Here is a 27966-nt window from a genome sequence, read left to right on the forward strand (position 1 = left end):
GGGAAATCAGAATATAAATACTTGGCATATTTTGCCTTCATCCTCACGGGCCACATTTAATAGCACTTAGGACAAGGAGTCCTCACACTTTGAAATGCATGGCAGTCTACCAAGTTTTTTATGGCATGACTCTGTTCAAATCAACAAACATCTATGCATCATCGTTCTTCATTTATAATATAAAACTGATAAGGAAAGTCATTAATGCCACTTAAATATGAAATTATGAATTGAAATTGCATTCGAGAAATAGATTAGTGGTTAAGATACATGGAACAGTTTTAATTAAGACTTTAAACATCTACAACAGAAGTCATATAACTATTTCCGTCTTTCTTACTCAATGGATGTGTCTTTCTTTTTTTTAACGTTCATTTTTGAGAGACAGAGAGAGAAAAAGTATGAGTCGGGGAGAGGCAGAGAGAGAGAGGGAGACACAGAATCTGAAACAGGCTCCAAGCTCCAAGCTGTCAGCACAGAGCCAGATGTGGGGCTCTAACTTGTGGATGGTGAGATCATGACCTAAGCTGAAGTTGAACACCTAACCAACTGATCCACCTAGGCGCCCCTCAATGGCTATGTCTTGATGCAGATTTCTTCTTCTGTTTCGTGAGGAAAGGAACCCACCAAGAAGATAACATGTTATTTAGAGAAACATAATTTATAATGAATTCTCCAAATGGCTATAATTGAGGTTTAACTATACAAGATAGGCAGCTAGCAAATGCTTGTTTAATTAACCTTCAGAGTTGCCCAGATTCTATCCAAGCTTTCCCTATTCAAAATGTGTTCTATGGATAAACCCAGCTAGACTATGTGCTAATACATCACAACAGCCTTTATTGAAAGCATATTCTTCTCCCTTCTGTGATTTATGGGTTAATATTAGCTCATTCATCATTTTTAAGTCACAGACTACTTATGTTACATTGACCCCTCAAATTCTACTATAACTATTAAGATTCTGTAGTGAAATCAATCCCCAAGGCGCTTTTGATTCCCATTTTCACTGACAATGTGAGCAAGAAAAAAGGTATTATTATTTAACTATATTTCTCATTGATATCAATATATAACATTTTTATTAAATGCATTGTATCACCAAAGAAACTGAAATTTTCTACTAAGGTATTTTCCATTAAGAATTTCATGCACAGAGGAAATGTTATAACATTGATTAATAAAGTTAAATAAGAAATTCATGATAAGAAGATATAAAACTCATAGGATGTTCAAATATGTAAAAACAAAAGGCAAAAAGCCAAGATTGAAAGCCATATTAAAATATTCCAAAAAGTTGAATGTAAGTTATTATTGTTGGAAGAAGAAGTAGAGAAACTGGTTTTATTTGGTCTTTATGCCTAATTCAAGAATTAGTGATGCTATGATGCCTGAAAGAGTGGTTTGAAAAAATGTATATGTGTACACATATGATATATATTGATAGTGTTTTTATCTGGCTAGACGGATACTAAATGTACTTTTTTGAATTGTTATTTTCTAAAAAGCCAGTACAGCAAGACACATGTGGATATTTTCACCCTGGAGGGTGGTGAGTCCATAGGAACAAATGTCCTTTTTTGATGAGGAAGTGAAGCTAGAAAGATTCAGGGGTAGGGGTTGCAAAACAGAGCCTGGATATGGCTGCCTGGTGGGGAAACTGGAAGCCCAGAGGGGATCTGCTGGAAGTTCTGGGCTGAGAACAGGAATAACTGTGAAAACATGACCTAGACTGGAGAAAGTATCTTTAAACAAAATGTCAGAATGTCTTAAATCAGGTTTCAATGGTCAAAGGTAGAAATTTCAGTTATGAGAAGAATCAGTTCTGAGAATGTAACCACAGAACAGTGAGTACAGTTAAGAATATGGTTTTGTATACTTGAAAGCTGTTGAGTGTAGATCCTGAACATTCTTACCACATACACACACACACACACACACACACACACACACACACACACACAGTGGTCAACTATGTAAAATGAGGTAATAATGTCTTGATAATAATTCCACAATATATATGTGTATGAAATCATCACAGTGTATGCTTTATGTTTGTCAATGATTCCTCAATAAAGTTAAAAAAAACAGGTTTCCTTAGGAGGGTGGGGAATAGACTGGACCAAAATGAAATACCTAGACTTGTTTTCAAGTTAATTCTTTGAGGGCAAACCAAAATTCGCACTTTGCCCTGGGTATCTTCAGTGCCTTGGATATAGTTTTAGGGTTGTCTTGTTATGTATTTTTCCCATAGAAATAAAAGATACAAAGAAACTTGTAAGAGAGAGAGAGAGAGAGACAGAGAGAGAGAGAGAGAGAGAGAGAGGGAGAGAGAGGTGGGGGCCAGGGTTGGGGAAAAGAACTGTAAAAGAAATATCCCTGTAATCTCCATATGAACCAAAGAGTAGAACAATGACATCTCCAGAGTCAACCATATGTGCCTTTCTGTCTTCACTCTCTCCCCTGCCCCCAGAATTACCTATTCTCTTGACTTTTATCTGCATCTCCTTGCCTGGCAACCTCAGGCAAAGTATTTATCTTAGCTGTTACAGAGATTTTTTTCATGGGTAAAATAAGAACACAGGGTCCTCGTGAAAATTAAGCAAGAGTACTTTGGACATGATACACGGCAAACCCTCAGTGTGAATTTGCATTATTGATTCTGCTCACACAGCACATTGGAAGTCAGCTCAATCTTTACATACAGACAGAGAAAAAGGAGGAAAGACAGATGTGCAGGAATGATAGAAGGACTTGGGAAACAATGAAAACATGTCCAAATGCAACTTTTGTTTTTCAAATTATTATTTTTTAGTTTTCTCTACCAAAACTAATACAAAATAATACTAAGCCTTATTAGTTTACAAATTTTCCAGAAATTTACCTATACTCTTGGAAATGAACTAAAACTCATTGTAATTCTCGTAGAGAATACAATAGGACAGTTTTTGAGGACAGATGAAGACCATTAGCCACCGTGAGGGCCAGGGCTGTCCTTTACTCCCGTCCCTTTGCAGAGATTAGAGAAAGGATAGGCCCTTGAAGAAAAAAATCCCTCAAGTTTGTTTTCATGACACAGTTCCTCAGGTGCGGAGAATTCAGTCATCGGGGCCCAGGAGGAATTTCTAATGACAGATTCCTAAGTCACACGCAATGTTAATTGTGGCTTGCATGCTGTTTATAATCCAGATCATATGTATCCTCACTGCACTTGGTCTGATAACTCAGATCTAAAGGAAATCTACATGGTGGACTTATGATTTGGGGAAGGTAAATCAAACTCCTCAGAAAGAAGTCAGTGCGGTAGAATAAAAGAAATGTAGTTTTATAATGCATAGTCTATTAAGTATTATTCATGCGAGCTTGGACATCTCTAGGAGTAATTTAGAGGATGAAAATATAGACCGTGATTTGATCCCTGTGAATATAAAAAATACGCCGCTTGACTTCAGACTGTCACTCGGAACATATGACTCCTCCTCGTTTGTGTGAATGTTGCTTGAGTGATTGGTGTCAGTTGTCTCTGAAATGATACAAGGTGGTTTTTTTTTTTTTTTTCTGAGAATGGGTAACGAGTTATGCCGAGTGAAATGTGAATTCAAGAAGCTGAAATGAAATAGCAGAGGCGAATGACTAGAATTTAGAATTTCAGGGAGGAAAGAGAAAACACTGAAAAGAAGAAATACGGATGGATCCACAGCAAAGTGGAGGAACGTGTGTGGTGAATTACTTCTCCTCCCTTCCCGTTTTTTGCCTGAATGTGTGCTATCAGCTAAATTTACTTTTGCCTCCGTGTTATAGCTAACAGACTGACTGTCATTTAAAGTTAAATACAGGCATCTTCTCTGAATTTTACAGCCTAATTTGTTTTGAGCTTGGGGCAGCGATAAATTCAAAGAGCTGCCCATTGAGAGTGTAATAGGACATTCGAAAGAGACAGGCAGACAGTGAAAGGGAAATGACGCTTAGGTGGATAGCAAATTTCAAATGAAAAAAATAAAAGGACTCTTAGAACTCTCGCTGGAAAGTTGATAAAGTATTGATCTAGAAGAAACGGATTCACAGGTCACCAAGGAAAATGATAAAACTCAAATTCAGAGGACAAGTACACTCCCTCCAGTAACCACTATTATGATAACTGATTTCTCCTTTCTCCTTTAACAACAACAAATATCCCCAAGCATTATGTTAACTGAATACCCTCCTCAGGTCACTGAAAAATCAAATGAAAGTATCTCAAAACTTGAGTCTCTGTTTACCTTACCTCTGTTTATTTTTCTTGCCCGCCCTTATTGACTGCAATAACTGTAATGACAATAATCTCAATTATTTTAGACCATTTGAAATCATTGCCATTATTTCTTTTAATCATTTACAAACATTTACTGATTATTGGTTAAATAATGGTAGCCTGTATTTGACAAGAGACAGAACAAAGATAAAATAGTTAGAAATATTTATTGAGTCCCTACCATGTATTGGGTGACTTACCCATTTTATCAATTAATTCTCACAACAGTGTTGGGAGGTAAACATACTCACCAGCGATGGACTCATCCATTGGCAGTATGATGGTCTGAGGAAAAACAGTACATGCCAAAGATCATACGGATTAGACGGCTAAAATTCAAAATTAAATTTGTGCAAGCACTTCTTAACTATTTCAAGGCAGAATATAAAAGTCTCCCCATCCTTCAGGAATTTAGGATTACAAAAAACAAGAACATATAGGGTTTATTTTGGCATAGGGCAAAAATGGAAATATTGGGGTCAGTGAGACAATCTTCTAAGTAATTACGATATCAAATATTTATTGAGTAAACACTAAGTACCAGTAACTGTGGTAACTACGTAACATTTTGCTAAGTGCATTGCAAAGTGAGATATATATTATTTCAGATTTTGACTGTACTATTTGCGTGTATGGTCTTGGGCTAATTATTTAATTTCTCTATGAGTCAGCTTCCTTTTTAATCATAAAATCAGTTTGTTAGTGATATTTCCTTGTGAGAATTATTGTGAGGGTTTAAAACTTTATGGTAGGCACATGGGAATGCTCAAATTGGAAGGTAATATAAACTATTAGACTTACTGATAGCATAGTAAAATAACGGAATGGGTCCATGGGCTCGTTCATGGCAGTCAGAATATAAACCCAAGCAAGTTCACCTCATTATGTTCAAGGTTTCCCCAAACTTTAACAAGAGCAGACAGCCCAAGGGTTATGCAAAATCTTAACCGAAACAGATAAATTATCAAGACTGGATTTATCCTTTTTAGGATGGGGACCCTGAGTACAAATGCCTAAAGGGAGGGAAGAGCTATAGCAGAGAATAAATTACAATCTCTTTTTTTTCTAACCACTGCTCTTACAAAGGGACTATTTGTGGCTAGCATCACTCCTCATGTATGAGAGCATCACAAGATTCAGTGCATTTTATTCACTTACGTGAGCATAACGTTCTTCCTCTTGATAATTGGGCTACATATGCAGGAGAGAGGAACAGAGGGAGTTTATGGTTTCGTTTGAGTATTTCCTGCATGGTATAGACTTAGAGACTTTGGCTTCATTCATCATCTCTGGGCCATCTGCATATCAAAATTACAATAGTTGAAAGGGTTTAAGGACCATGATTTTGGAGGTTATTTGGTTTTGCATGAAATAATAAGAGAAAGGGGGTTTTAAACATTACATTTCTTCTGTTGCTTTGATTCTATACCCTTTATGTATGAACTCAGGCTCTAGATTCAGAAAACTCTGGTTTCAAATTCTGTTTTGCTAAATACTAGTTGGATATTCTATGTATACTTGATCAGGAAAGCTTCAAGTAATTTCTATCTCCGGAAGGTGTCATTACTCTTGTACGTGTGTCAAACTGCGCTTACTACCATATTCATTTAGATGGTGTTTTGTTTCAGAGTTCTCATTCATCTATTTTTAAATTTGAAATTCAGAACTCTCTGATTTATTTAGGGAACAGATAATTTGTCTACATTTTAGATAGTTGAAAGTATTGAGGGGAATGAAGTTCAGAGTTCACACTTAAAATTGATAACTGAATCAAAAGTAGAAACTAGTGGGACACCTGGGTGGCTCAGTCGGTTGAACCACCGACTTTTGATATCAGCTCAGGTTATAATGTCATGGTTCGTGGGATCGAGCCCCATGTTGGGCTCTGTGGTGAGCATGGAACCTCCTTGGGATTCTCTCTCTCTCTCTCTCTCTCTCTCTCTCTCTCTTTCTCTCTCTCTGCCCCTCTCCTGTTCATGCACACTCTCTCCCTCTCTCAAAATAAATAAATAAACATGAAAAGAGAGACTAGAGATCTTCTTGCACTCTAAAATTGAGAAGCTAGAAATATAGGTGGTAATTTATACTTGGTGAACCACACAAGTTTGGGAACATTGAAATGAAAGAAAAGGAAGGGAAATTAAGTGCTTCCTATGGACCCAAGAACAAAGAAAATTGGAAATTGAACCATATATTTAGCAATATTGTTTGGTTAGAAGGTTAGGCCTAATTTAGTTAGTTGGAAAATTGATTTTGTATCGAGTGAAAACAGATTGATTGATTTTGCCTGCATAATCCAACAACTAGTTTCTACAGAGAATTAATTTCATGTTTGAAGCAAAATTTTCTTGCATAGTTTTGGCACAGGGGAAGAAGAAAAACAATTCAGGTGGTTATTCATTTCTATGTACATGATTAAAATGATGGTTTTATTTATGTTCATTCAAACGAACAAGCAATTACTTTAAGAATTGGCTGAACCAATATTTTAAATGTTATATTTAAGATTGTATATTTGTTTACATGTAAGAAGACATTACGATGGCATAGTTGGAGTCATGAAAACTTACTTTTCAATGGTTCTTTCTAAGCTAACTCTTTTTTTTTCTTAAAGTTTATTTATTTTGAGAGGGAGAAAGCATGCATGCGAGTGGGGGAGGGACGGGGAGAGAGAGGGAGAGAGAGAATCCCAAGCAGGCTCTGCACCGTCAGCCCAGAGTCCAATGTGGGGCTTGAACTCATGAACCAGGAGATCATGAACTGACCCCAAATCCAATGCTTACCCAACTGAGCCATGCAGGCACCCCTCTGTAAGCTAACTGCAAATCTTAGAATTGTACCAAAGAAATAAATTCATTTGTTTTAAGGCCCTTTTGTAAATGAATGTTGTAATTGGTGGGTGGCACAGTTAACTTAATCTCTTTAAAAGAGAGTGATGGGAGAATTTAAAAATTAATTGAGAAATTGTCGCTACAAGATTAGAGCAGAAGATATATCACAAAATGTAAAGAAAGATGATAGGTATTAGAGATGCATTTTGAGGTCAAAATTTATACACAAAACAATTGGATCATGTGGTTACCATTCTATGTTCTTTTTTTTTCTTTTTTAAAGTTTATTTATTTATTTACTTATTTACTTGTTTGGAGAGCGTGAGCTGGGGACGAGGGAGAGAGAGAATCCCAAGCAGACTCAGTGCTGACGGCCTGTTCGTGGGCTTGATCCCACAAACTGTGAGCTCATGACCTGAGCCAAAATCAAGAATCAGACTCAGCCACCCAGGCACCCCTGTCATTTTTTTCATTAGCCCAAAGTCCCCAAGTAAGTTAGCAGAAAGTATGGCCAACCCCAACTAACTTGCATGCCTTTTCACATATCAAATCTTGTAGGTTTAGCATAATTGCTGAATGATAAAGAGATCGAGATTGAAACTACCCTTATTCCTTCTATGTATTTTCTATATACTTTGTTAAAAACCTTTTTTTAAAAGATTTTATTTTTTTAAATAATTTCTATGCCTAAGATGGAGCTTGAACTCACAGTCCCAAGAACAAGAGTCGCATGCTTTACTGACTGAGCCAGCCAGGCACCTCCGTATTTTCTATATACTTTTAATTAAAATCACTCCTATTTATTTATTTTTTAAATTTTTTAATGTTTATTTATTTCTGAGGCAGAGAGAGACAGACAGAGCGTGAGTGCGGGAGGGACAGAGAGAGAGGGAGACACAGAATCAGAAGCAGGCTCCAGGCTCTGAGCTGTCAGCACAGAGCCTGACGTGGGGCTTGAACTCAGGGAGTGTGAGATCATGACCTGAGCCGAAGTCGGTTGCTCAACCCAGTGAGCCACCCACGTGCCCCCAAATCACTCCTATTTAAAACAAAATGATTTGGTTAGTACAGGTCTCAAAGTTATTTTACCATTCTAAATAATACACTTTCTACATGGGAGTAATATTTATTGGACTTAATTATTGACAACTTTACTGATTTGGTAACACTAGCACTAATATAATAAAATCAGCAATGAAAACTCCTACGCTTAATAAAGCAAGAGCCATTTTTTGATTGTTTGAGTTAGTTTCTCCACCGTTTTGTGGCAAAGTTCAGGCAGATTTACTTATTTTACAAGTGAGACACTTTAAGTTGAAAAAAAAAAAGTTGGTAGGTATCTAAATTCACAGACTCGTATAATTAGTAATGGAGCCTGGGTCTCAACCATTTGTTTTCCATAGAAACACTTCCCAAACGTATTTTCTTTGAGTTATGTGGCAACAAGATTCTTTGGCAAAGGGCATGCATGGGACAGGTATGGGAAACAAATTCGTACTATAATTCAAACCACTGTGAAGAAAATGACTTGCAAATTATGATACACTGAGTCAAGAGCAAAACCATAAAGGTGAAACTGACTTCTGCTTTTCTTTTCAGTTTTAACTTTGCTTCATTCTGTGGTTCATTTAAGTATGTGATTTTTATTGACGTGCCTATGGAAATAAGTGTACTTTTGATATAAAATACCGTCATCTTACTGTCACGAATCACTAAGACAAAGATAAACAAGCCATCAAAAAAAGTATTCAAACCAATTCAGGGGCCTCCTGCCAAGAATTGTTTGTCTTTCACTTTGTAGAAGTATACGTATCATATATGAATCATTAGTTTTATTTTCTACCTCATTCTGAGGCTATTTGGGGGAAGCATATATTCTACTAGTGACCACTGTCAAGCTTCACATTTACTTCTATATCACTTAACGAAAACTTTGATGACTTATACTTGCATCTTTGACAAATCTGAGTTTGTCAGGGACCCAGAGATATGTCCTTTACAAAGACTTAGCTGTATAGTCCTTTAGAATTGGAAAACATTTGGCGACTACTAAGAATTTTTACACTTCTTTTTAAAAAAATTTACCGATGAACTGCATTAATTTTTATTAATGTCAAGATTGAACCTAATGTCCCGAAAGACTGACCTATGGAAATCATCATGAGATTAATTGGAAAAAAATATTACATATTAGATTTTATTTTCCCAAACGCTGGGATCATATCTATTAAATATACCTTCATGATATTAGTGCCATCATCTATATTCTCCATGCACGTTTCTGACACTGACTTGTGTGTTATGTCTTCCCAGGGGGCTGTTATGCATTCTTACTGCACTGGATCATGGGAAATAGAAACAACGTCACTGTGTTTATTCTCTTGGGACTCTCTCAAAACAAGAACGTTGAAATCCTCTGCTTTATATTATTTTCATTTTGCTACGTCGCCATTTGGATGGGCAATCTGCTCATAATGATTTCCATCACATGCAGTCCACTCATTAACCAACCTATGTATTTCTTCCTTAATTGTCTCTCACTTTCTGACCTTAGCTACACATCAACAGTGACACCCAAACTTCTGATTGATTTGCTGGCAGAGAGGAAGACCATTTCCTACAGTAACTGCATGACACAGCTCTTTATCCTCCACTTTCTCGGAGGCATCGAGATCTTCATCCTCACGGGGATGGCCTATGACCGCTACGTGGCCATCTGCAGGCCCCTGCACTACACGGTCATCATGAGCAGACAGAGGTGCAACACAATCATCACAGCCTGCTGCACGGGGGCATTTGTACACTCTGCCAGCCAGTTCCTTCTCACCATCTTCTTACCCTTCTGTGGCCCCAATGAGATAGATCACTACTTCTGCGACGTGTATCCTCTCCTGAAACTGGCCTGCACTGACACGTACAGAATTGGCGTCTTGGTAATTGTCAATTCAGGTCTGATTGCCTTACTGGCTTTTGTGATTTTGATGGCGTCCTATTTTCTGATTCTGTACACCATCAGGGCTTACCCTGCAGAGAGCCGCGCCAAAGCTCTGTCCACCTGTAGTTCCCATGTCACAGTTGTGATTCTGTTCTTTGCGCCTGTTCTCTTCATTTATATTCGACCAGCCGCGACACTTCCAGAAGACAAAGTGTTTGCTCTCTTCTACACCATCATTGCCCCCATGTTCAACCCTCTGATCTACACGCTGAGAAACATGGAGATGAAGGATGCCATGAAGAAAATTTGGTTTCGACATTTGTTCTTGGAAGGGAAGTAACTTCTACGCAAAGCGTTCTAGAATTTCACGTTAGAGCTCCATCCTGACCCTAGAATTAATAAGAAATGACATACAGAGAGTGTATAGTGATTGCAAAGCCAGCCTCAGGTTGGAGCTCAGAAACTTTAGCATTTTCAAGACTTCTCCTGATTGGACAATTTTATTATTTTTTAAGATGTTTTTTCTTTTTTTTTATTTATGTATTATTGGTATACAGTATCCTATTCATTTCAGGTGTACATCACAGTGATTCAATGTTTTTATACATTTTGAAATGATCCCCAGAGTAAGTCTAATTACCATCTGTCACCATACGAAATGAGTACAATATTATTGATGATTGGACAGTTTTCATTTATGTTTTTCAATTCATTCTTCCTCCATTCTCCTCGAATACCTGTCACAAGTTCTCCTTAATATGATAGTTTATTGTGAACGTGTAATGAAGCCTTTTCTTCCCTCCTCTGGACTTCCACTGTCACTAAAGTGTACTCCTATTGACAGAAACTGATAAGTCTCCTGGTAGATAACAAATATAGGTAGATTTTACTCCTGGCATCTCAGAGGAGAGCATATAAAAGTAGGTTTTTGAGCTGAGGGAAATAGGTGTACATGAGCTGTACAGCGTTCATAAACACTCTTTTGTATGGTATTTGAACTTTATGAAAGGAGCTTATATTTATATTTTCAATGAACAAGATGCTGCTGCTAAGGTAGTCTCACTCTCTTCCTTCCAAAAAAGAAACAGAACATCCTCAACATTCTGGACGAAGTTAATTCCAATGTTAGTTTCCTTTCTAGGTCATGTTATAATCCTCCCTAGAAAATCTGTAACACTAAGAACAGATTGTAAAATTACTCAATACATTGCTACATTGCTTCGACTGTCATGAGATAACTCATGATAACTGGCAATGAGATTTTAGTTAACTTTTATACCTTTATTTCTTGTCCTTTCTATTCATTCTTTCCCTTAATTTCAGGTTGACCTTTATTATTCGGGTTCTTTGTCTACTAATGTGAACCAAATCATCATTCCTGATATTCTGTGTCTTTAACGATCTTGTCATTTTTCTTTTTCTTTTTTTAAATTAATTTTTACTAATAGCTATGGAACTTTTAAGAGATGCCCTGGGTTCCAGATATTGGTCATCCATGCACCATTGTGTCAAACAAACAAATCTGACCTTATCATCAATACCAATCGCGCCAGCCCCTTTCTGTCTTTTGGTTTCATAGAGGCAGGAGGAGCCCAAAATGTCCAAGTGACAACTTCACTTTCCACTTCAATAAAATAATTGTTGTGTTCCCTGATGAAAGCATAACCTCTATAGGTAAAACCTATAAATCTGCTGAGCTGAAAAATGCTGGCACAGGGAGCAAACAAATTCTATAATGATTTTAGTATAATAATAAAGGAGGTCCTTGCATACACATTCTTTTATTCCATAAAATTCTATAACTGTTTTTATCGTGACTATGGATTAAATAAAATCATATATTGGTTAACACATCCTTAAATATAGAACTCCAGCTTTTCAGCGTGCTGTTTCTGAATTGACACTGTTCAGTAAGCCACTTACTCACTGCTTCTGATCAGTTACTTAAGAGAAATGGGTTATGAATTGTTTGCTAGGGCTACCATAGCAAAATGCCACAGACTGTGTGACTTAAACAAAAATATATTTTTGGGCAGTTCTGGAGTCTGGAAGTCCAAGGTCAAAGTGCTGGCAGGTGTAGTATCTCCAGAGATCTGTGTCCTTGGCTTGTAGGTGACTGCCTTCTCTGTGTGTCCTCACATGGTCTTCTTTCTGTGCACAGATATTCCTGGTACTTTTTCTGGGTGTCCAAATTTTCTCTTATAAGGATACCTGTAATATTGGATTAAGGCCCACCCTAAAGGCCTCACTGTAACTTAATTGCCTCCTTAAAGGCCTTATCTCTAAATAATCACATTCTGAGTTACTTGGATTCAACATATGAATTTTCAAAACCACAGTTCAGTCTATAACAGGGTATGTAGTAGGATCAGTGAATTCCTGTGTATATGTCTACTACCATGCTTCTTTTTCAATTTTTGTAATGCTTATTTTTATTATTTTGAGAGAGAGAGAGCGCGCGCACTGGGGAGGGGCAGAGAGAGAGGGAGACACAGAATTTGAAGCAGGCTTCAGGGTCTGAGCTGTCAGCACAGAGCCCAACATGGGGCTTGAACTCGTGGACTGTGAGATCGTGACCTGAGCCAAAGTCAGACGCTTAACCAACTGAGCCACTCAGGTGCCCCTACCATGCTTCTTTTACTCTGAAATAAAGTACTTGATCAGAATCAATCCTAAGTGAAATAACGTGGTGGTGAATAAGACATTCCATAAGTCGATGCATTGTGCTGCTTGTACAAGCATTATAAGCAAGAAAGACGAATCCATATCCAGAATAAGTGTCTATTTATGTGAACACAAATTCTGTTTCTTCCATGTTGGAAGGTTTTCAGTGTAATCCACTTGCTACCACAAGACTGAGTAACTGAGTAGTCTCCCTGAAGAATGTACATGTTGAGCACTCAATGTTGGTGTGACAGACAGTAACTTCTAAAGATGGCCACAGCAGTATTTCCTAATTAGTCCATATGGAGAGACCATATGAGGAATTTTACGACCAGCATCTCGTCTGAAGTCTGGGCTCAGAACCAGTGTCAATTGCCAGACATGTAAGTCAAGATGGCCCCAGATGACTTCAGCTGCTAGCTAGTGAGCACCCCTGGCCTTTGAGTTTTGTCATCTGAGACCCAAGACATCATGGAGCATAGCCAAGCCATCCTCACTGTGTCTAAATTCCTGATCCATAGTGCCCAAGTGCATAATAAATTGGTTGTTTTACACCACTAAATTTGGGGTTGCCTTACATAGTCATAACTACAAAGTAGTCACAGAAGCCAGATGAACCTTCATGAGGTAAATTTCATATTGCTCATCCCTAGCGATAGCATTCATAGGGATGCTTTCTAGGCCACAATGGCCACTTTAGACCTAGACCAAAGAGTTTGAACTTGTAGCTGGGAAAAGAGGATGGCTGAGATCCATGAAACATATAATCTTGTCTACCATCATTAAGAAGTTCCTCTGCAGTAGACACCGATGTGTATGACTCACATTTTGTCTATTCATATATCCACATCTTCTACTCATGCTTTCTAAATCTCTAAACACCAGTAAAACCATTAACGACTGCCATGAATTGGAACAGATCTATGCCTCTAGTTATCTCTTGGTGTGTACAAAGTAGACAACAAGATGAACTGGCTAAGCTTTTGCCAACTAAGAAGGTCTTCCTTAACCCCTATCATTTTGGGGACATTCATATTCGGGGATTTAATGCTACAACATTCTATTCCAGTTGGTGCCAAGTTTCCATGTAGAACTAAACATAAACAGAGAGAATCATATATTTCCTTTGCAGCCAGCTCCCCATAAAGCTACATGTGCTGACTGAGACAAAAGAGATGAGATCACAGGAAATCTCCTCAATGTTTCTTGAGCCTATCAGACCTGAAGGAAATAAACATCATGGTACCAGGAAATAACTGAGGTGAGGTTGTTATATAATCCCCAGGCCATGGGAATCTCTGCTACTCTGGAAAGGAGTAGGAAGCAGATTCTGCTTGTACAGAGGTTTCAGGGCATTTGGGTGCTCAAAGTTCTCAGATTCAACCCCAAACGTCACTATCTTAGCTTGCAGTTTCATTTTCCTTTTTTAGGGTTCTGTTGTTGACTTAAGAGACCATAAAGGCTGTACTTTTCTGTTCCCTTGACAGCCCGCCCTGCTGTGCTTGTGATCGAATCCTTCATTTTCCTCAGGGTCTGTGTTTTGTCTTCTGGAGACCAGAGCTACGACAGAAAACCTCTCATCCTGATAAGTTGTGTAGGCGAAGTAATAGCTACTCTATACTTTATATAAGGTTTCTGATACCAACAACAGAAGGCGGGCCATTTCACAATCCTTATAATTTTGTGCTTCTCACACCACACACCTTTCAAGCTCCACAGACATTGTGAATCCCAATACATCAATGATGTTTGTGGAAAATCAGTAAATTTTTTTTTTTTTTGCGTGGAAAATAAGAAAAATGTTCTCTTCAAACATAAGGTAAAAATTGTCAATAGCAGAAGCATTATAAGAGTTTTCTCTCAAATTACTAATTTATATGTTCTTCCACTTAATAACTTTTTTTCTACAGATAGGAATAACCAGCTTGTATGGTGTTCAGTCTTATTCAGACTATGGCTGCTCCAATACAACCAAATTCCTCACTTTTTTTCTAAATTAGTCAGCATACTCTTCTTCTCCAATCCTGACCACAACCTATGCATCATTTTCAGGCACATTCAGTCTGCCCCAATTCTTTACTCATATTTTGCACCCAGAAAGTCCCCAGTTACGCTTTGCATAATCTACAATTGACCCTTGAATAATGTGGGGATTAGGGATGTGCACAACTTTTGGCCCCACATCCCCTCAAACTTAACTACTAATAGCCTACTGTTGCCTGGAAGCCTTACCAATAACACGAACAGTCAATTAGCACATAATTTTGTATGTTATACATGCTACATATGTCATATACTGTATTATTATAATAAACTCAGCTAGTTATTAGGGAAATCCTAAGGAAGAGAAAATACACTTAGAGTATTGTAATGTATTTATTGAAAAAAATCCGCATATAAATGAACTCACATAGTTCAAGCCCATGTTGTGCAGGTGTCGATGGTACCATGACCTGTAGCTCAAGCTTCACTTCGTTATGCACCATTTTCTAGCTATTTTGACCATGCTTTCCATTGTATATACCTTTTTAATTGATTTCCTGGATTACAAAAACATCTTTTTTATTTTAGAGGAACATTTTCTAAGTTTTATTCAACACAAATCCTCATTGTGGTATTTGTAGGAGAAAGTACTATAAATTTACGCCTGCTCTCAGAGTCAAATATGTGGAAAATGGTTGCCAAAGCGGAGGCTAGAGGAAGAAGTAGGGCCATTGGGATGTTCAGTAGGACACAAGAACCTTGCCACCCACTGTTCCATCAATTTATTCTGCACTAAGGCAGACTTCAAATCCTGGCCTTAGGCTTCTTCTGCATTTTCTAGTTCAACCTCTGTAAAGACGTTACATTATTTCCTACTGTTTCCTCAGAATGTATTTCAAAAAAAGCATGTAATTTATTGTCTATCAATATTGAATAGAGGTGAATTCTTGGTTTGTGCTCAAATTCCTCAGGGTATAAAAAGTTCTTAACCATGGCATAACTATTTTTTTAAGGACTGAAAAGGAATTAAGCCATTTTCAGCTGTCCATTGGCCAACTTTTCTTTTGGGAAATGTCTTACCCCATAAAAAAATGAGAGGGAGGTCTGGGCTGTAATCTCCCAGGTAATCTAGTTTAAATAACACTTGGAAATTAAATAGCATTATATATACAGGTCCAATGCTGAAACCAATGAAGAGGCACCTTTTGAGTAGAAAACACACAAGAGCATTTTTAAAATAAATGCCAATGATGATTTTATTTCCTTTTTAGTTTCAAAAATCAGGAGAAAATGATTCTCTTTATAAGGGAAATAGGAAAGTCCCAGAACCAGGACTTACATGGGCTGCTCGTGTGATGAAATTCATTAATCTTCAGCAGCAAAAATTAAGCATTTATTTTGATCCTGTTGAAAGCACCAAATGCTGCCTTTTTCTCAGAGATAAAGAAATTTGTCCAATGAGATAATCGCCTGGTAAGTAAAATTCCAACCACTTTATAATAAAAAAAACCATGACTTTCAAATTTTACAAAGCTTATATATACAGCATAAATTTTTATCTATAAGTATGCTGATTTTATAGGCTCATTTCCCTCTTCAAGTTTTGTAAATATTTTCTATAGAAACTTTCTGTCACATTAGTACTGAATTCAGTGAATGATTGTGACTATATCCCTGAGAAAACTTTGGAGCTGTTGTCAAAAAGTTAGCTCAACCTTGATTTCTTGAGTGAGGCAACTTGGTTACAGAAAGAAATAACAAAAAAGGTAATATGCCCCTGGAATAATTCTAAGAATAATTTGATCTTGACAGCCAAGTTATCAGTATCCAAAATCATTTATTTTAAAAATCAAAATATTCTTAAAATTAGTCTTCAGAAGCTATCAATATTTTATCCAAAATTTAAAGAGGCTTGGTTTCCTTTTGGCAAAAGAGAGATAATGAAAGAATCACTGGGCCTCTTAGGATCAACGATTAATACAAGTGGAAGATTTAGAACTACCTGTAGAGTATGGTAAGCACTAAATAATATTAGATATTGTCATTATTTCTCTTTTACGTCTGCGAAGGGCTCTACTAATAATAGCAATCTATTTGATATAAATTGTAATAGCTTACATTTTTATCTATTAACATTTTAGTGTACTTTTGTTTATTTTTTCCCCATTATATATTGGGTACCTAATCCATACATAATGATTTGAGGGAAAAAAATGTGAAAGAGAAAAAAATTAATGCCTGTTGCATACTTTGTACTTGATTATTCAACCTACACAATTACGGAACATTGATGTTAGGAATGCCCATGTTAAAGAAGGAAAAACTGCCAGACAAGTTAATTACCTTACTCCAGACCATATGGCCAGATCTCTAGCCTGGTTTTGTGTAAATCCAAAATGAATCCACTGAGTGTAATATTAAATTATCAAGGGTAAGAAGAATACAAGGCACTGTCATTGCCTGTCTCATGAACTGCCTTGAATCAATGTAATGAAAATTAATTTCCTGGATGTTCAAATTTAAATTTTAATAATGAGATAAATGGAAGTATTTCAGGGAGGCATAATGAGATAAAGATTTCCACAGGTTTAAATACCCAGCAGTTGTATACATTTTTCAGTGCTCATCAAAATAATCCCCTTTGCCCATTTCGCCCATCTCCCCACCCATCTCTCCTCTGGCCACCACCAGTTTGTTCACTGTGTTTAAAATTCTGAGGTTTCTGTTTTTTGTTGTTTTTTTTTTTTTTGTCTCTTTTTTCTTTGTTCATTTGTTTGGTTTCTTAAATTCCACAGATGAGTGAAATCATATGGTATTTGTTTTTCTCTGACTGACTTATTTCACTTAACATTATATATTCTATGTCCTTCTATGTTGTTGCAAATGGCAAGATTACATTCCTTTTTATGGCTGAGTAATATTCCATTGCACACTGTGTGTGTGTGTGTGTGTGTGTGTGTGTGTGTGTGAAATCACATCTTTATCCATTCATTTACTGTTGGGCACTTGAGTTACTTCCATAATTTGGCTATTATAAATAATACAGTAATAAGTATAGGGGTGAAATATTTGCAAAAGAGTGGTTTTTAAGCGTGGGTATGACATAGAAAACCATAATTTTAGAGATTAATTTAGCATGGTATATTGAATAAACTAAAAAGGGACAAAGAGTTATTAAAATAGAGGTGGAATATCTCTGTCACACTAGGTGACTAGCCTGGGTGCTGTTATAGGACCCTTTGCTATCAGAAAGGAGAGAGGACTAAGGACAGGGGGAACCTGAAATATATCCTCCAACAAGTGCCTTAAAGTATCTATTAGTTGCAAAAAAGGACAGGAAAAACAGTCTGTTACCTCCTACATCCTTTAAAAAAAGGATATGTTCTATTTTTTTTTCAAAATCAAGGAATCAATTAGTGACAGAAATTTGAGTTCTTAAAAAAAATTGGTATAGTTCTTACATTTTAAGATAAGAGAAAAAGAGTCTAAGTAAGGGTTGGATTTTATGGCCTACAAATTAGTAAAGCAAAGCAAGTTTAAATTTAAAAAAAAATGTATCTCAGCCCCTACACTAGCTCTTTGACTGTATGTAAAATTGGGATTAAAATATCCTTGCTCCTATTTGAGATAAGTCTGTTGAGGCTAATGCTTCCTACAAAAGCAGGTAGGTTGTACCTTCCAGGATTTTGATAGATTTTTTTGCAGAATTGAAGATGAGGTGACTGAATCAATTTGGAAGGGCCAGCTTTCATTTTTTTATTTGTATTTCATATATTTATTGTGTGCATATTTGTAAAAGTGGAGAATATTTATGTAATGTTTCCATATTTAAAGCTAAGTTTAAATGGCCAAGTTCCATGTTCTTCCTGAAATTTATTTTGCTTTTCTACACGTCACCACCATGAGGGCCAGGACCTTTCACATCTACTCCTAAAGTCCATTACACTACATGGTAGGAACTGAAAAAATATTTGTCAAAGAAAGAAATAAAGTATTCATCTCTGTTTTTGTACACACCATCTTGAAACCCTTACTACGTGCAATTGATTTGAAACTTTGAAAAGCTCCATGTAGTATAGAGAAGGGAAGTGTCTTTTCTTTGACTTTTTTATTTTATGTGATTATTTTATGAAAGTTTTATTTCAATTAACAGATGAGAGAAAGGAGGAACTGGGAGGAAGTGAAGAAACCCAGCTATGGTCATAGCTTGTGCTATGTGTTTGTGCCAAATGAGTCCTTCCGGCTCCTGATACGAGGTTCTCTCTCTAAGCCACATAAGCCTGAAATCGGGATGTTGTAAATCTAAAATTCAGCGACTTTAATATTAACAAGGGAGGCATTGTAAATAATATGAAGGTGTTGGAAATGTAAGTTCTTTTTTTTTTAAATTTTTTTAATGTTTATTTATTTTTGAAGGAGAGAGACAGACAGAGTGTGAGAGGGGGAGGGGGAGAGAGAGAGGGAGACCCAGGATCTGAAGCAGGTTCCAGGCCCTGAGCTGTCAGCACAGAGCCCGACGCGGGGCTCGAACTCATGAACCCGCGAGATCGTGACCGGAGCCGAAGTCGGATGCTTAACCGACTGAGCCCCAGGCGCCCTGGAAATGTAAGTTCTAATTTAAACAGCACGCTTATGAATTCTTTGGGTATCTGATGATGCGTTGGAGAATTGTCTCAAAGAAATGTTCGACTGGGGTAAACAAGGGAACCAGGGAGTCATTGAATTTTTTGCCCAGTTTGCCAGTTTGAGATTTAGTTAACGTGAAAGAGCAACAGAGACAGAAAGACAGTGTTTAAAACTATCTTGCTTGTTAATTAATGAACTTTTTCTACTCATTTTTTTTTCTTATGAAAATCATGTTTTTCTTCAAGGCTGTATGAAGAAAAGTATTAAAAATGAGCTTAGATTCTTGGAAAGGACTAATGGTAGGCTTTACAGAGGCACGTTGGCAAATTCATTGAAAATAAACAAAAGAAAACAAGAAAACAAAAAAGGGGCATCTGGGTGGCTCCGTCAGTTAAGCGTCCAACTTCAGCTTGGGTCGTAATCTCACAGATCATGGGTTCGAGCCCCACATCGGGCTCTGTGTTGACAGCTCAGAGCATTGAGCCTGCTTGGGATTCTGTGTCTCCCTCTCTCTCTGCCCCTCCCCCACTCACGCTCTGTAAATAAACATTTAAAAGAATTAAAAAAAAAGAAAATAAGCATATTCACTATTTAAATTAAAGCTATTTTAAAAATATCTTCTATATATTTTTTCTGATTACAGGACTACTGAGAATATATGTAATAGCCTGAAAAATGGTCCTTGGGATGCACTTTTTATGGAATCGTCATTATTTCTACAAGAAATAATTCAGTCACCTTAAAAATATAAGAAAAATGGTGAAATCATGATTTATTCATGCAATCTTTCACTTATTAAAAAAAATAATGATTGAAGTCCAGTATGTGTCTAGCAAGTGCCATTCATGCCTGTTTGAATTGCTCTAGCATAGCGTGTGTCTCTCAATATTAAGTATTTCATTCTTTTCTTTTCATCTATTTCCGTCAAAAGATATGTCACAGCCACTTGCTCCTCAGCTGGTATCACATTTTCTTTATTTCTGGCTATACTCTTGATAAATATTAAATGGTTCCAACCCAGAGTCATGACTTAGAGTGAGACAAATGAGTTACTCATCTTGTGTGCAAACAGCTCAATAATGAAGATAGTAAGATTTTTATGCAGTATTTAAAAAATGCAAATTCCACCATAAAAAAAACCCCAGAATTCTATTTATTTATTTTTCCAAGTTTGTTTTAAGGAATTCCAGCTGGCTAACATACACGTAATATTAGTTTCAGGTATAGAATTTAGTGATTCAACCCCCCACCCCCTTCCAAAAGAAAAAAAACCCGGAATTTTAAATAAAGACAGGATTCTATCTTACAGTTGTGTAATTCACCTCACTTGCTTGGATTCCAGCCTGGATATTTCAAACCATCAAGCAGATGAGTTACTCCAGGAAAAGAAATTCATCCCCTCTAAGCTCACCTTTTCCATCTTCTACATAAGATGTCTGTGCATCTTTGTTTATGACATGAGCGAGTATGACCATTAATATTATTCCTTTTCACTCTACAAAGTAACCTGATCTGTTAAATTATATGTTAAGCCTATTCATAAAAACTTAGAAGTACTTTAAAATGTACTATAGGAAGCTGATGAGATAAATGAATTTATTTTTACAACACTCATTCGAATCCACACCATGCTCAGTCAATATTTCCCACGAGGACTTGTCATTTTTCTTTTTTTCAGGAAAACCTGTTGAGACTTAGCTGCATTAGACCATGGAAAATATGAACAACGTCACTGAATTTGTTCTGTTGGGACTTTCCCAGAACAAGAAAATTAAAAACTTGTGCTTTCTACTATTCTTATTTTGTTACATAGCTATTTGGATGGGAAACTTGCTCGTAATGATTTCTATCACATGCAGCCCGCTAATTGACCAACCCATGTATTTCTTCCTTAATAACCTTGCGCTCTCAGATCTGTGTTATACCTCAACAGTGACACCCAAGCTAGTCACCGACTTGCTGGCAGAAAGTAACATGATTTCTTATACTAGCTGTATGGCACAGCTTTTTGCCATGCATTTCTTTGGGGGGATTGAAATCTTTATCCTCACAGCGATGGCCTATGACCGCTACGTGGCCATCTGCAAGCCCCTGCACTATACCATCATCATGAACAGGCAGAGGTGTTATACCATAGTCACTGCTAGCTGTACCGGGGCATTTCTGCATTCTTTTTTCCAGTGTCTCCTTACCATCAATTTACCTTTCTGTGGCCCCAATGAAATAGATCACTATTTCTGTGATGTGTATCCTTTGCTGAAATTGGCCTGCACAGACACCTACCAAGTTGGGATCCTAGTGGTTGCCAACTCAGGCATGATGGGCTTGGTGACCTTTGTGGTCTTGGTGCTGTCTTACTTGTTGATATTATACACCATCAGGGCTTACCCTGCAGAGAGCCGCACCAAAGCACTTTCCACCTGTAGTTCCCACATCACAGTTGTTGTTCTGTTCTTTGTGCCTGTTCTCTTCATTTACATTAGACCAACCACAACTTTCCCGGAAGACAAAGTGTTTGCTCTCTTCTACACCATCATTGCCCCCATGTTTAACCCTCTCATTTACACATTCAGAAACGTGGAGATGAAGAGTGCCTTGAGAAAAGTGTGGTGCCAGAAACTATGTTTTATTGGAAGGCAAATCATCTGAAAGGCATTTTCCCTCCTCATTACATATCTTACGTGACATTCATTGTCTTGAAAAACCATGAACTCCGCTCTAAGAAAAATAAGAATAGACATCGGTGTCAGTGATATTCTCTCTACTTAAGTTCATTAAACCATGAATTTTTCTCTAGGAAATATAAGCATAGACATTGGGGTGACTGCATTAATATAATAATTTACCTTGAAATACTTTCTTTTTTCTTTATTGTTTCTTATTTTTATTTTTCCCTTGTAATCTGAGTCCTCATTTCCTTGCTGAAGTTCTGTTACACTTTTCTTTGATATATTTTTCCTTTGGATTCTGTCCATAAGTTGCTAACTGAAAGTCCCCTTTTCTAATCTCCCTATACTTTAGATTCATGAATGAAATCTTCAGATGTACATAAACTGCAATCCTATTAATCATCCCAGACATAAACGGTCCTCCCTGTGTTCTCATCAAAAAGGAGCATCAGAAACTTAGAATCATGTTTTCCACTTAGCTCTTTAGTTTCCATATTCATTGCAACAATTTAAAAGCAAATACTATTTAAATAGGGTCTGAGGAATAAAAGCATTATTTATGTAAGGAATAATGGTTGTATAAAAACCCGAAGAGTTTTTCTAAAATGACTTAATTAGATCATTTAAAAAGCACAGCATTTTAATAATTACAGAAATATTTGCTATAAAAATCCTGTTTGTATTGTGATAAAAAAGTGGCATTGGTAATAAATAAGGTAGCTATATAACACATTCTCCAAACTGAGCCTCATTTGAGTGTAAAATGGGGATCTACTGATACTTGTGCTGACACAGCCGACATAAAATGAGATTGCACCAGGAGAGTAGGATGTTTGGCTACTTTTAAATGTATGAGAAGTATGGATGCCTTAGACAGAAAAGCTAGTGGCAGTTACATTGTAGAATCTCCACTTAATATTACTTGGGGCCAATGTGACTGTAAAAACCGATATAAATTCTGGCATTGAAGCTACTTGTTTCAACATGCTTAATTTATTTAATTTAAGAATATGCTTAAATTTATTTTTTCCATTGCCATCAGAACGAAAACCATAAATTTCCAATTTCTATAGAGCATCTATAGCTCTGGATATCCATTGATGTCTGCAGAATTGAAAAGTTCTTCAAATAATTGAAGTAAATAACTGTTTTTGTCTTAATTATTTAATGAAGTCAGGCACATTGGACATCATGAAAGTGGAACAAACATTGTATTGCACAGCTTAGGGGGGAAATGAACAGAGACTGAATATATAAACAAATACATAAATAGAGCAGCAAAAAAAAAAGTCATAGCACAGTGTACAATGAAAAATTTTAGGGAGTTCAAATGGAAAGATATGATTGGTTGTTGACCCACTTGAATTTAAATAAGTAAATTTAAAATAAAAACTAAACTCTAATTCTCTGAAAGAAAAATGACTGGAGAGCTGTCTTCAGAAAGGGCATGTTTGTAAAGGTATTAAAATTTTGGGGCACCTGGGTGGCTCAGTCGTTTGAGCGGCCGACTTCGGCTCAGGTCATGATCTCGCGGTCCGTGAGTTCCAGCCCCGCGTCGGGCTCTGTGCTGACAGCTCGGAGCCTGGAGCCTGGAGCCTGTTTCAGATTCTGTGTCTCCCTCTCTCTCTGACCCTCCCCCATTCATGCTCTGTCTCTCTCTGTCCCAAAAATAAATAAACTTAAAAAATAAAAAAATAAAAATTAAAAAAAATTTAAGAGAATTGTTACTAGAGCAATTGATAAACTAACTGGGTCTTTAGTGAAATTCTTATGCAGCCTAGGTCATGACACATGTCAGTTTATACGAGTTCATTAAAGGTAACTCTTGGAGTAGTAAGACGACTATTAACGAATGCTTTATTTTTAACACTTGATTTTGGTTTACACTCTTAAATTTATTGTCTAATGAAAATTACTTGTGATTATATGTAACTAGTATTACAAAGTAAAATAATAACAGAGATGACAATTATGATTCAAGTGGTGTCTTACAACGCTCAAAATAAAAAAGAAAATATGACGTTAGCAACATAATTAAGCATGTGAATGAATAATATCTTCCTACATGAGAGACCCTGGAAAGACAACTAGTCTTTCCTCCTCTTTTTCTTCTTCTGTAAAATCGAGATAATAGTAACTGCCTCATAAGGTAATTATAAAAATGGAAGGATATGAGTATTGTTCTTAGAAAAGAAACTGCTCAAAATAATTTTTATTGTTGTTATTATCCCCTAGCATCTGTAAATTAATTTCTGTGGAACATTCAAATTAAAACATTTTAACATAAATATTTGATTTTATACTTTGAAATTTTTATTTTAGAATTATAAGCATAATGATTTTTGTGACTTACGTCCATACATGTATAAGTAACATTACAATAAAGCATGATTTCAGTCAACACAAGTTATTTTTGAGGATCTTTTTCTTAAAAAGCTCTAAAACTGAGGCTCCTTGGTGGCTCGGTCAGTGAAGCGTCAGACTAGATTTTGGCTCAGGTCTGTAACTCACAGTTCATGAGTTCGAGCCCCACATCGGGCTCCACGCTGGCAGTGTGGAACCTGATGGGGATTCTCTCTCTCTCTCTCTGCCCTCCTCAGTTCTCTCTGTCTGTCTCTCTCTCTCAGTAAATAAATAGACTTTTTTTAAAAAAAAAGCTCTAAAACTTTAATTTTGAATTACCTAATTATTGGCTTTATTTTACAGATGAGTAAACTGAAATTTAGAGGTTAAAAGTTTTCTAAGCATCAAACTGGAACCTAAAGAGGCAATTACATAGTTTGGTAAAGAAAAGACTTTTGGGGTGCCTGGGTGGCTCAGTCAGTTAAGAGTCCGACTTTGGCTCTGGTCATGATCTCACGGTTCATGAGCTCGAGCCCTGTGTCAAGCTCTATGCTGACAGCTCAGAGCCTGGAACCTGTTTCAGATTCTGTGTCTCCCTCTCTCTCTTTCTCTCTCTCTGAGCCTATTTCAGATTCTGTGTCTCCTCTCTCTCTCTCTCTCTCTGTCTCAAAAAGAAATACATATTATAAAATTTTTAAAAAAATAAAAATAAAAATAAATTCTCGTATAAATTGATGTCAACAGTCAAAGTTTATCAGGCTTGCCAGCAAGAGGGAAATTTTCACACTAGCCAGATCAAGATTTCACTCTTTTTTGCCTTTTTATTTTTTGATGTTTATTTATTTTTGGAGAGAGTGTGAGTGGGGGGAGGGTCAGAGAGGGGGACAGAGGATCCAGGATCCGTAGCAGGTTCTGCGTTGACAGCAGCAAGCCTCATGCAGGGCTGGAACTCATGACCATGAGATGGTAATCTGAGCTGACATCGTGACCTGCACCAAAGTCAGATGCTTAACCGATGCAACCACCCAGGTGCCCAAGAGTTCACTCTTGATGGTGTCATGTATAAAAGAAAAGGTAGAAGGGGTGCCTGGGTGGCTCAGTCAGTTAAGCATGGGACTCTTGGCCTCAGCTCAGGTCTTGATCTCAGGGTCGTGAGTTTAAGCCCTGTGTTGGGTTCCACACTGGGTTTGAAGCCTACTTAAAAAGAAAAAAAAAGAAAAGGAAAGGAAAGGAAAGGACAAGGAAAAGAAGAAAAAAGAAAAGAAAAGAAAAGAAAAGAGAAAAAGTAGAAGACGGAGTCAGATAAGATTTTCAGACTAGATACAACTGAGGAATGCCTTGTTTAAAAAAAACAAAACAAAACAAAGCAAAACAAAAAACCACATAGTTGGGTGAGTGAATCCACCTTCTCCAAAGATGCACTTCTTTCCATTAACTTTCATCAGAGAACTGCTTAAACATTCCATTCCCTTGTACTTGCTGACTCACTCTATCATCTATTTATCATTTATCCATCATTTTCCTCTCTCTTTTTCCTATCAGCATCCCCTATCTATCCCATCAGTAAACCTGCTCTATATTTTATATGAAATACTATTTTAGGATTATTTTAAACTTCAATTTAGATAGTAAGTGAAAATCTTTTACTTTGAAAAGGTCCTTCGTTTGGAGAGATTTATATTTTCTTCCTTCCTGCAGTACAAGTAGTTGTGGTTACTCCTTGATTATATATATTTTATGTCAAACCAGTTAGAATAGCATGAATTCAGCCATACTGATCTTTGCTACCCATACACATTTTGGAGGATCTTGTCTATATGATTGGATCCAGGGTAGAATCCTGTCTGGTCTGGATGAAGCCAGAATATTTAGAAGCAGAAAAATAAGCAGAGAAGGTACATATCAGAAGTATCTAATGCCTAAGTAGGTCATTAAGCCATGAAGGCGGTTCCTATAAGGGATGAGAAGCAGAGCTATGTGACAAGATATTTATAGATTCATTCAATAAATATTTATTGAGCTCCTATATGTGATATAGACTTTGCTGGCTACTAGGAAATTAGCAGTAAAATAAATACGATATGCCCTTACTTTCATGGAACTTAAAATTTAGCGAAGCAAGAAAACAAGGGAAGCACACCCGGAAAAGGAATATGAAAGAGTAATCCACTGATGGCGTTTTGCTGTTTAAGGCTTGCCTTTTGCATGTTGTGACTGATTTTTCCATTGGCAAAGAATCAGAGAAAGGGGGTGTGTGATGAGAAGATACCCATTTACATTTAAAGATGACGAGCCTTCAAATCATTGACTTCCCTTTCCAAAACCTTGCACCGCACCAAACTTTCCTTATGGCATTTTTCATCTCTGTGTTTCTAAGTGTGTAGATAAGAGGATTGAGCATGGGGACAATAATTGTGTAGAAGAGTGTGAACACTTTATCTTCCGGTAAAGTTGTGGCAGGTCGAATGTAAACAAAGATGACGGGTGCAAAAAACAGGATCACAACCGTGATGTGGGAGCTGCAGGTGGAAAGGGCCTTGTGGCGGTTCTCTGCAGAATATGCTCTCACATTGCATAATATCATGAAGTAGGAGGCCATCAAAACCACGAAGATCCCCAGTCCCATCAGGCCAGAATTGGCAATGACTAAGAAACCAATTTTGTGTGTATCAGTGCAGGCCAGTTTCAACAAAGGATATACATCGCAGAAATAGTGATCTATTTCATTGGGGCCACAGAATGGCAGAAAAATTGCAAGAAGAAACAGGCCAATGGAATGCAGAAACCCACCTGCACATGATGCTCCGAGAATTGAGTTACATCGTTGTCTACTCATGAGGATGGCGTAATGGAGTGGTTTGCAGATGGCCACATAGCGGTCGTAGGCCATTCCTGTGATGATGCAGACCTCGATCCCCCCAAAGAAGTGTGTGGTAAACAGCTGTGTCATGCAGTTATGATAGGAAATGACCTTCTTCCCTGTCAGTAAGTCAGTCATTAGTTTGGGTGTCACAGTGGAGGTGTAGAGGAGGTCTGAGAGGGCAAGGTAATTAAGGAAGAAGTACATGGGCTGGTTAATTAGCGGACTGTAGGTGATAGAAGCCATAATAATCAGATTCCCCAACCAGATAGCGAGGTAACAGAGTAAGAAAAATAAAAAGCAGAGGATCTGGACTCTCTTACTCTTAGAAAGTCCCAGGAGAATAAATTCAGTAACATTATTCCTATTTTCCATGATCCGATGCTCCAGAAAGGTATCTGAGAGGACAAAAGTAATGAAGCAAATAATTGATGAGACAATGGAAATCTAATATTCAATTAAAATTGCCTGATGCATATTTTAAGACCTTAGCCATTTGGAGATCCACTGAAATCACTCATTCATTTAACAAAATCCTTTTAAATATCTAGTGCCAATACTCGTCCAAGAACTTTGGATAGCATGGTGAATTAAACAAAGTCCGAGTTTTTGTGTAGTTTACATCCTTTTGTGAGAAGACAGGAAATTATGCTCCCTAAGAATAAAAGAGGGATATCTAATAGTGTTAAGTATTTATTCAAGTACTAAGTCAAAGTATACGTATTAATGTAAATAGTGTTAAGTGTTATTTCCATCAATGTTAA

General features: G+C 37.0%; 3 protein-coding genes across 4 annotated transcripts; 2 read left to right on the forward strand and 1 right to left on the reverse strand.

Annotated features, from left to right (window-relative positions):
* Positions 1-9467: 9467 nt before the first annotated feature.
* LOC124505857 (olfactory receptor 4P4-like) lies at positions 9468-10397 on the forward strand. The gene has a single exon (XM_047071927.1). It carries the CDS (start codon positions 9468-9470, stop codon positions 10395-10397), a length of 930 nt encoding a protein of 309 aa, XP_046927883.1.
* Positions 10398-16833: 6436 nt separating this feature from the next.
* LOC124506039 (olfactory receptor 4P4-like) lies at positions 16834-27577 on the reverse strand. Its single transcript, XM_047072048.1, has 2 exons — positions 26679-27577; positions 16834-16885 (listed from the first exon to the last, which is right to left on the reverse strand). The coding sequence occupies exons 1-2, from the start codon at positions 27575-27577 to the stop codon at positions 16834-16836; spliced, it is 951 nt and encodes a 316-aa protein (XP_046928004.1).
* On the forward strand, positions 21041-26269 carry LOC124505563 (olfactory receptor 4P4-like). 2 transcript variants are annotated; one of them, XM_047071538.1, is made up of 2 exons: positions 21041-21953; positions 26238-26269. In XM_047071538.1, the coding sequence occupies exons 1-2, from the start codon at positions 21041-21043 to the stop codon at positions 26267-26269; spliced, it is 945 nt and encodes a 314-aa protein (XP_046927494.1). The 2 variants fall into 2 exon arrangements, with proteins under 2 accessions (XP_046927494.1, XP_046927495.1); XM_047071539.1 differs by lacking the exon at positions 26238-26269 and having other exon boundaries at positions 21041-21979.
* Positions 27578-27966: the final 389 nt, after the last annotated feature.

Source organism: Lynx rufus, unplaced genomic scaffold (genome assembly GCF_022079265.1).
Source record: "Lynx rufus isolate CCGP_SWC_20201006 ecotype Redwood Valley unplaced genomic scaffold, mLynRuf1.p SCAF_9, whole genome shotgun sequence".
NCBI classification, from domain to species: Eukaryota; Metazoa; Chordata; class Mammalia; order Carnivora; family Felidae; genus Lynx; species Lynx rufus.

Coding starts and splice junctions, on each gene's coding strand:
- LOC124505857 (XM_047071927.1), top strand. CDS start 9,468: ATGGGAAATAGAAACAACGTCACTGTGTTTATTCTCTTGGGACTCTCT.
- LOC124505563 (XM_047071538.1), top strand. CDS start 21,041: ATGGAAAATATGAACAACGTCACTGAATTTGTTCTGTTGGGACTTTCC. Junction 21,954..26,237: donor AGTGTGGTGCCAGAAACTAT/GTTTTATTGGAA, acceptor TAAGCAGAGAAG/GTACATATCAGAAGTATCTA.
- LOC124506039 (XM_047072048.1), bottom strand. CDS start 27,577: ATGGAAAATAGGAATAATGTTACTGAATTTATTCTCCTGGGACTTTCT. Junction 16,886..26,678: donor AATGCCATAAGGAAAGTTTG/GTGCGGTGCAAG, acceptor TGTATGGATTAG/GTACCCAATATATAATGGGG.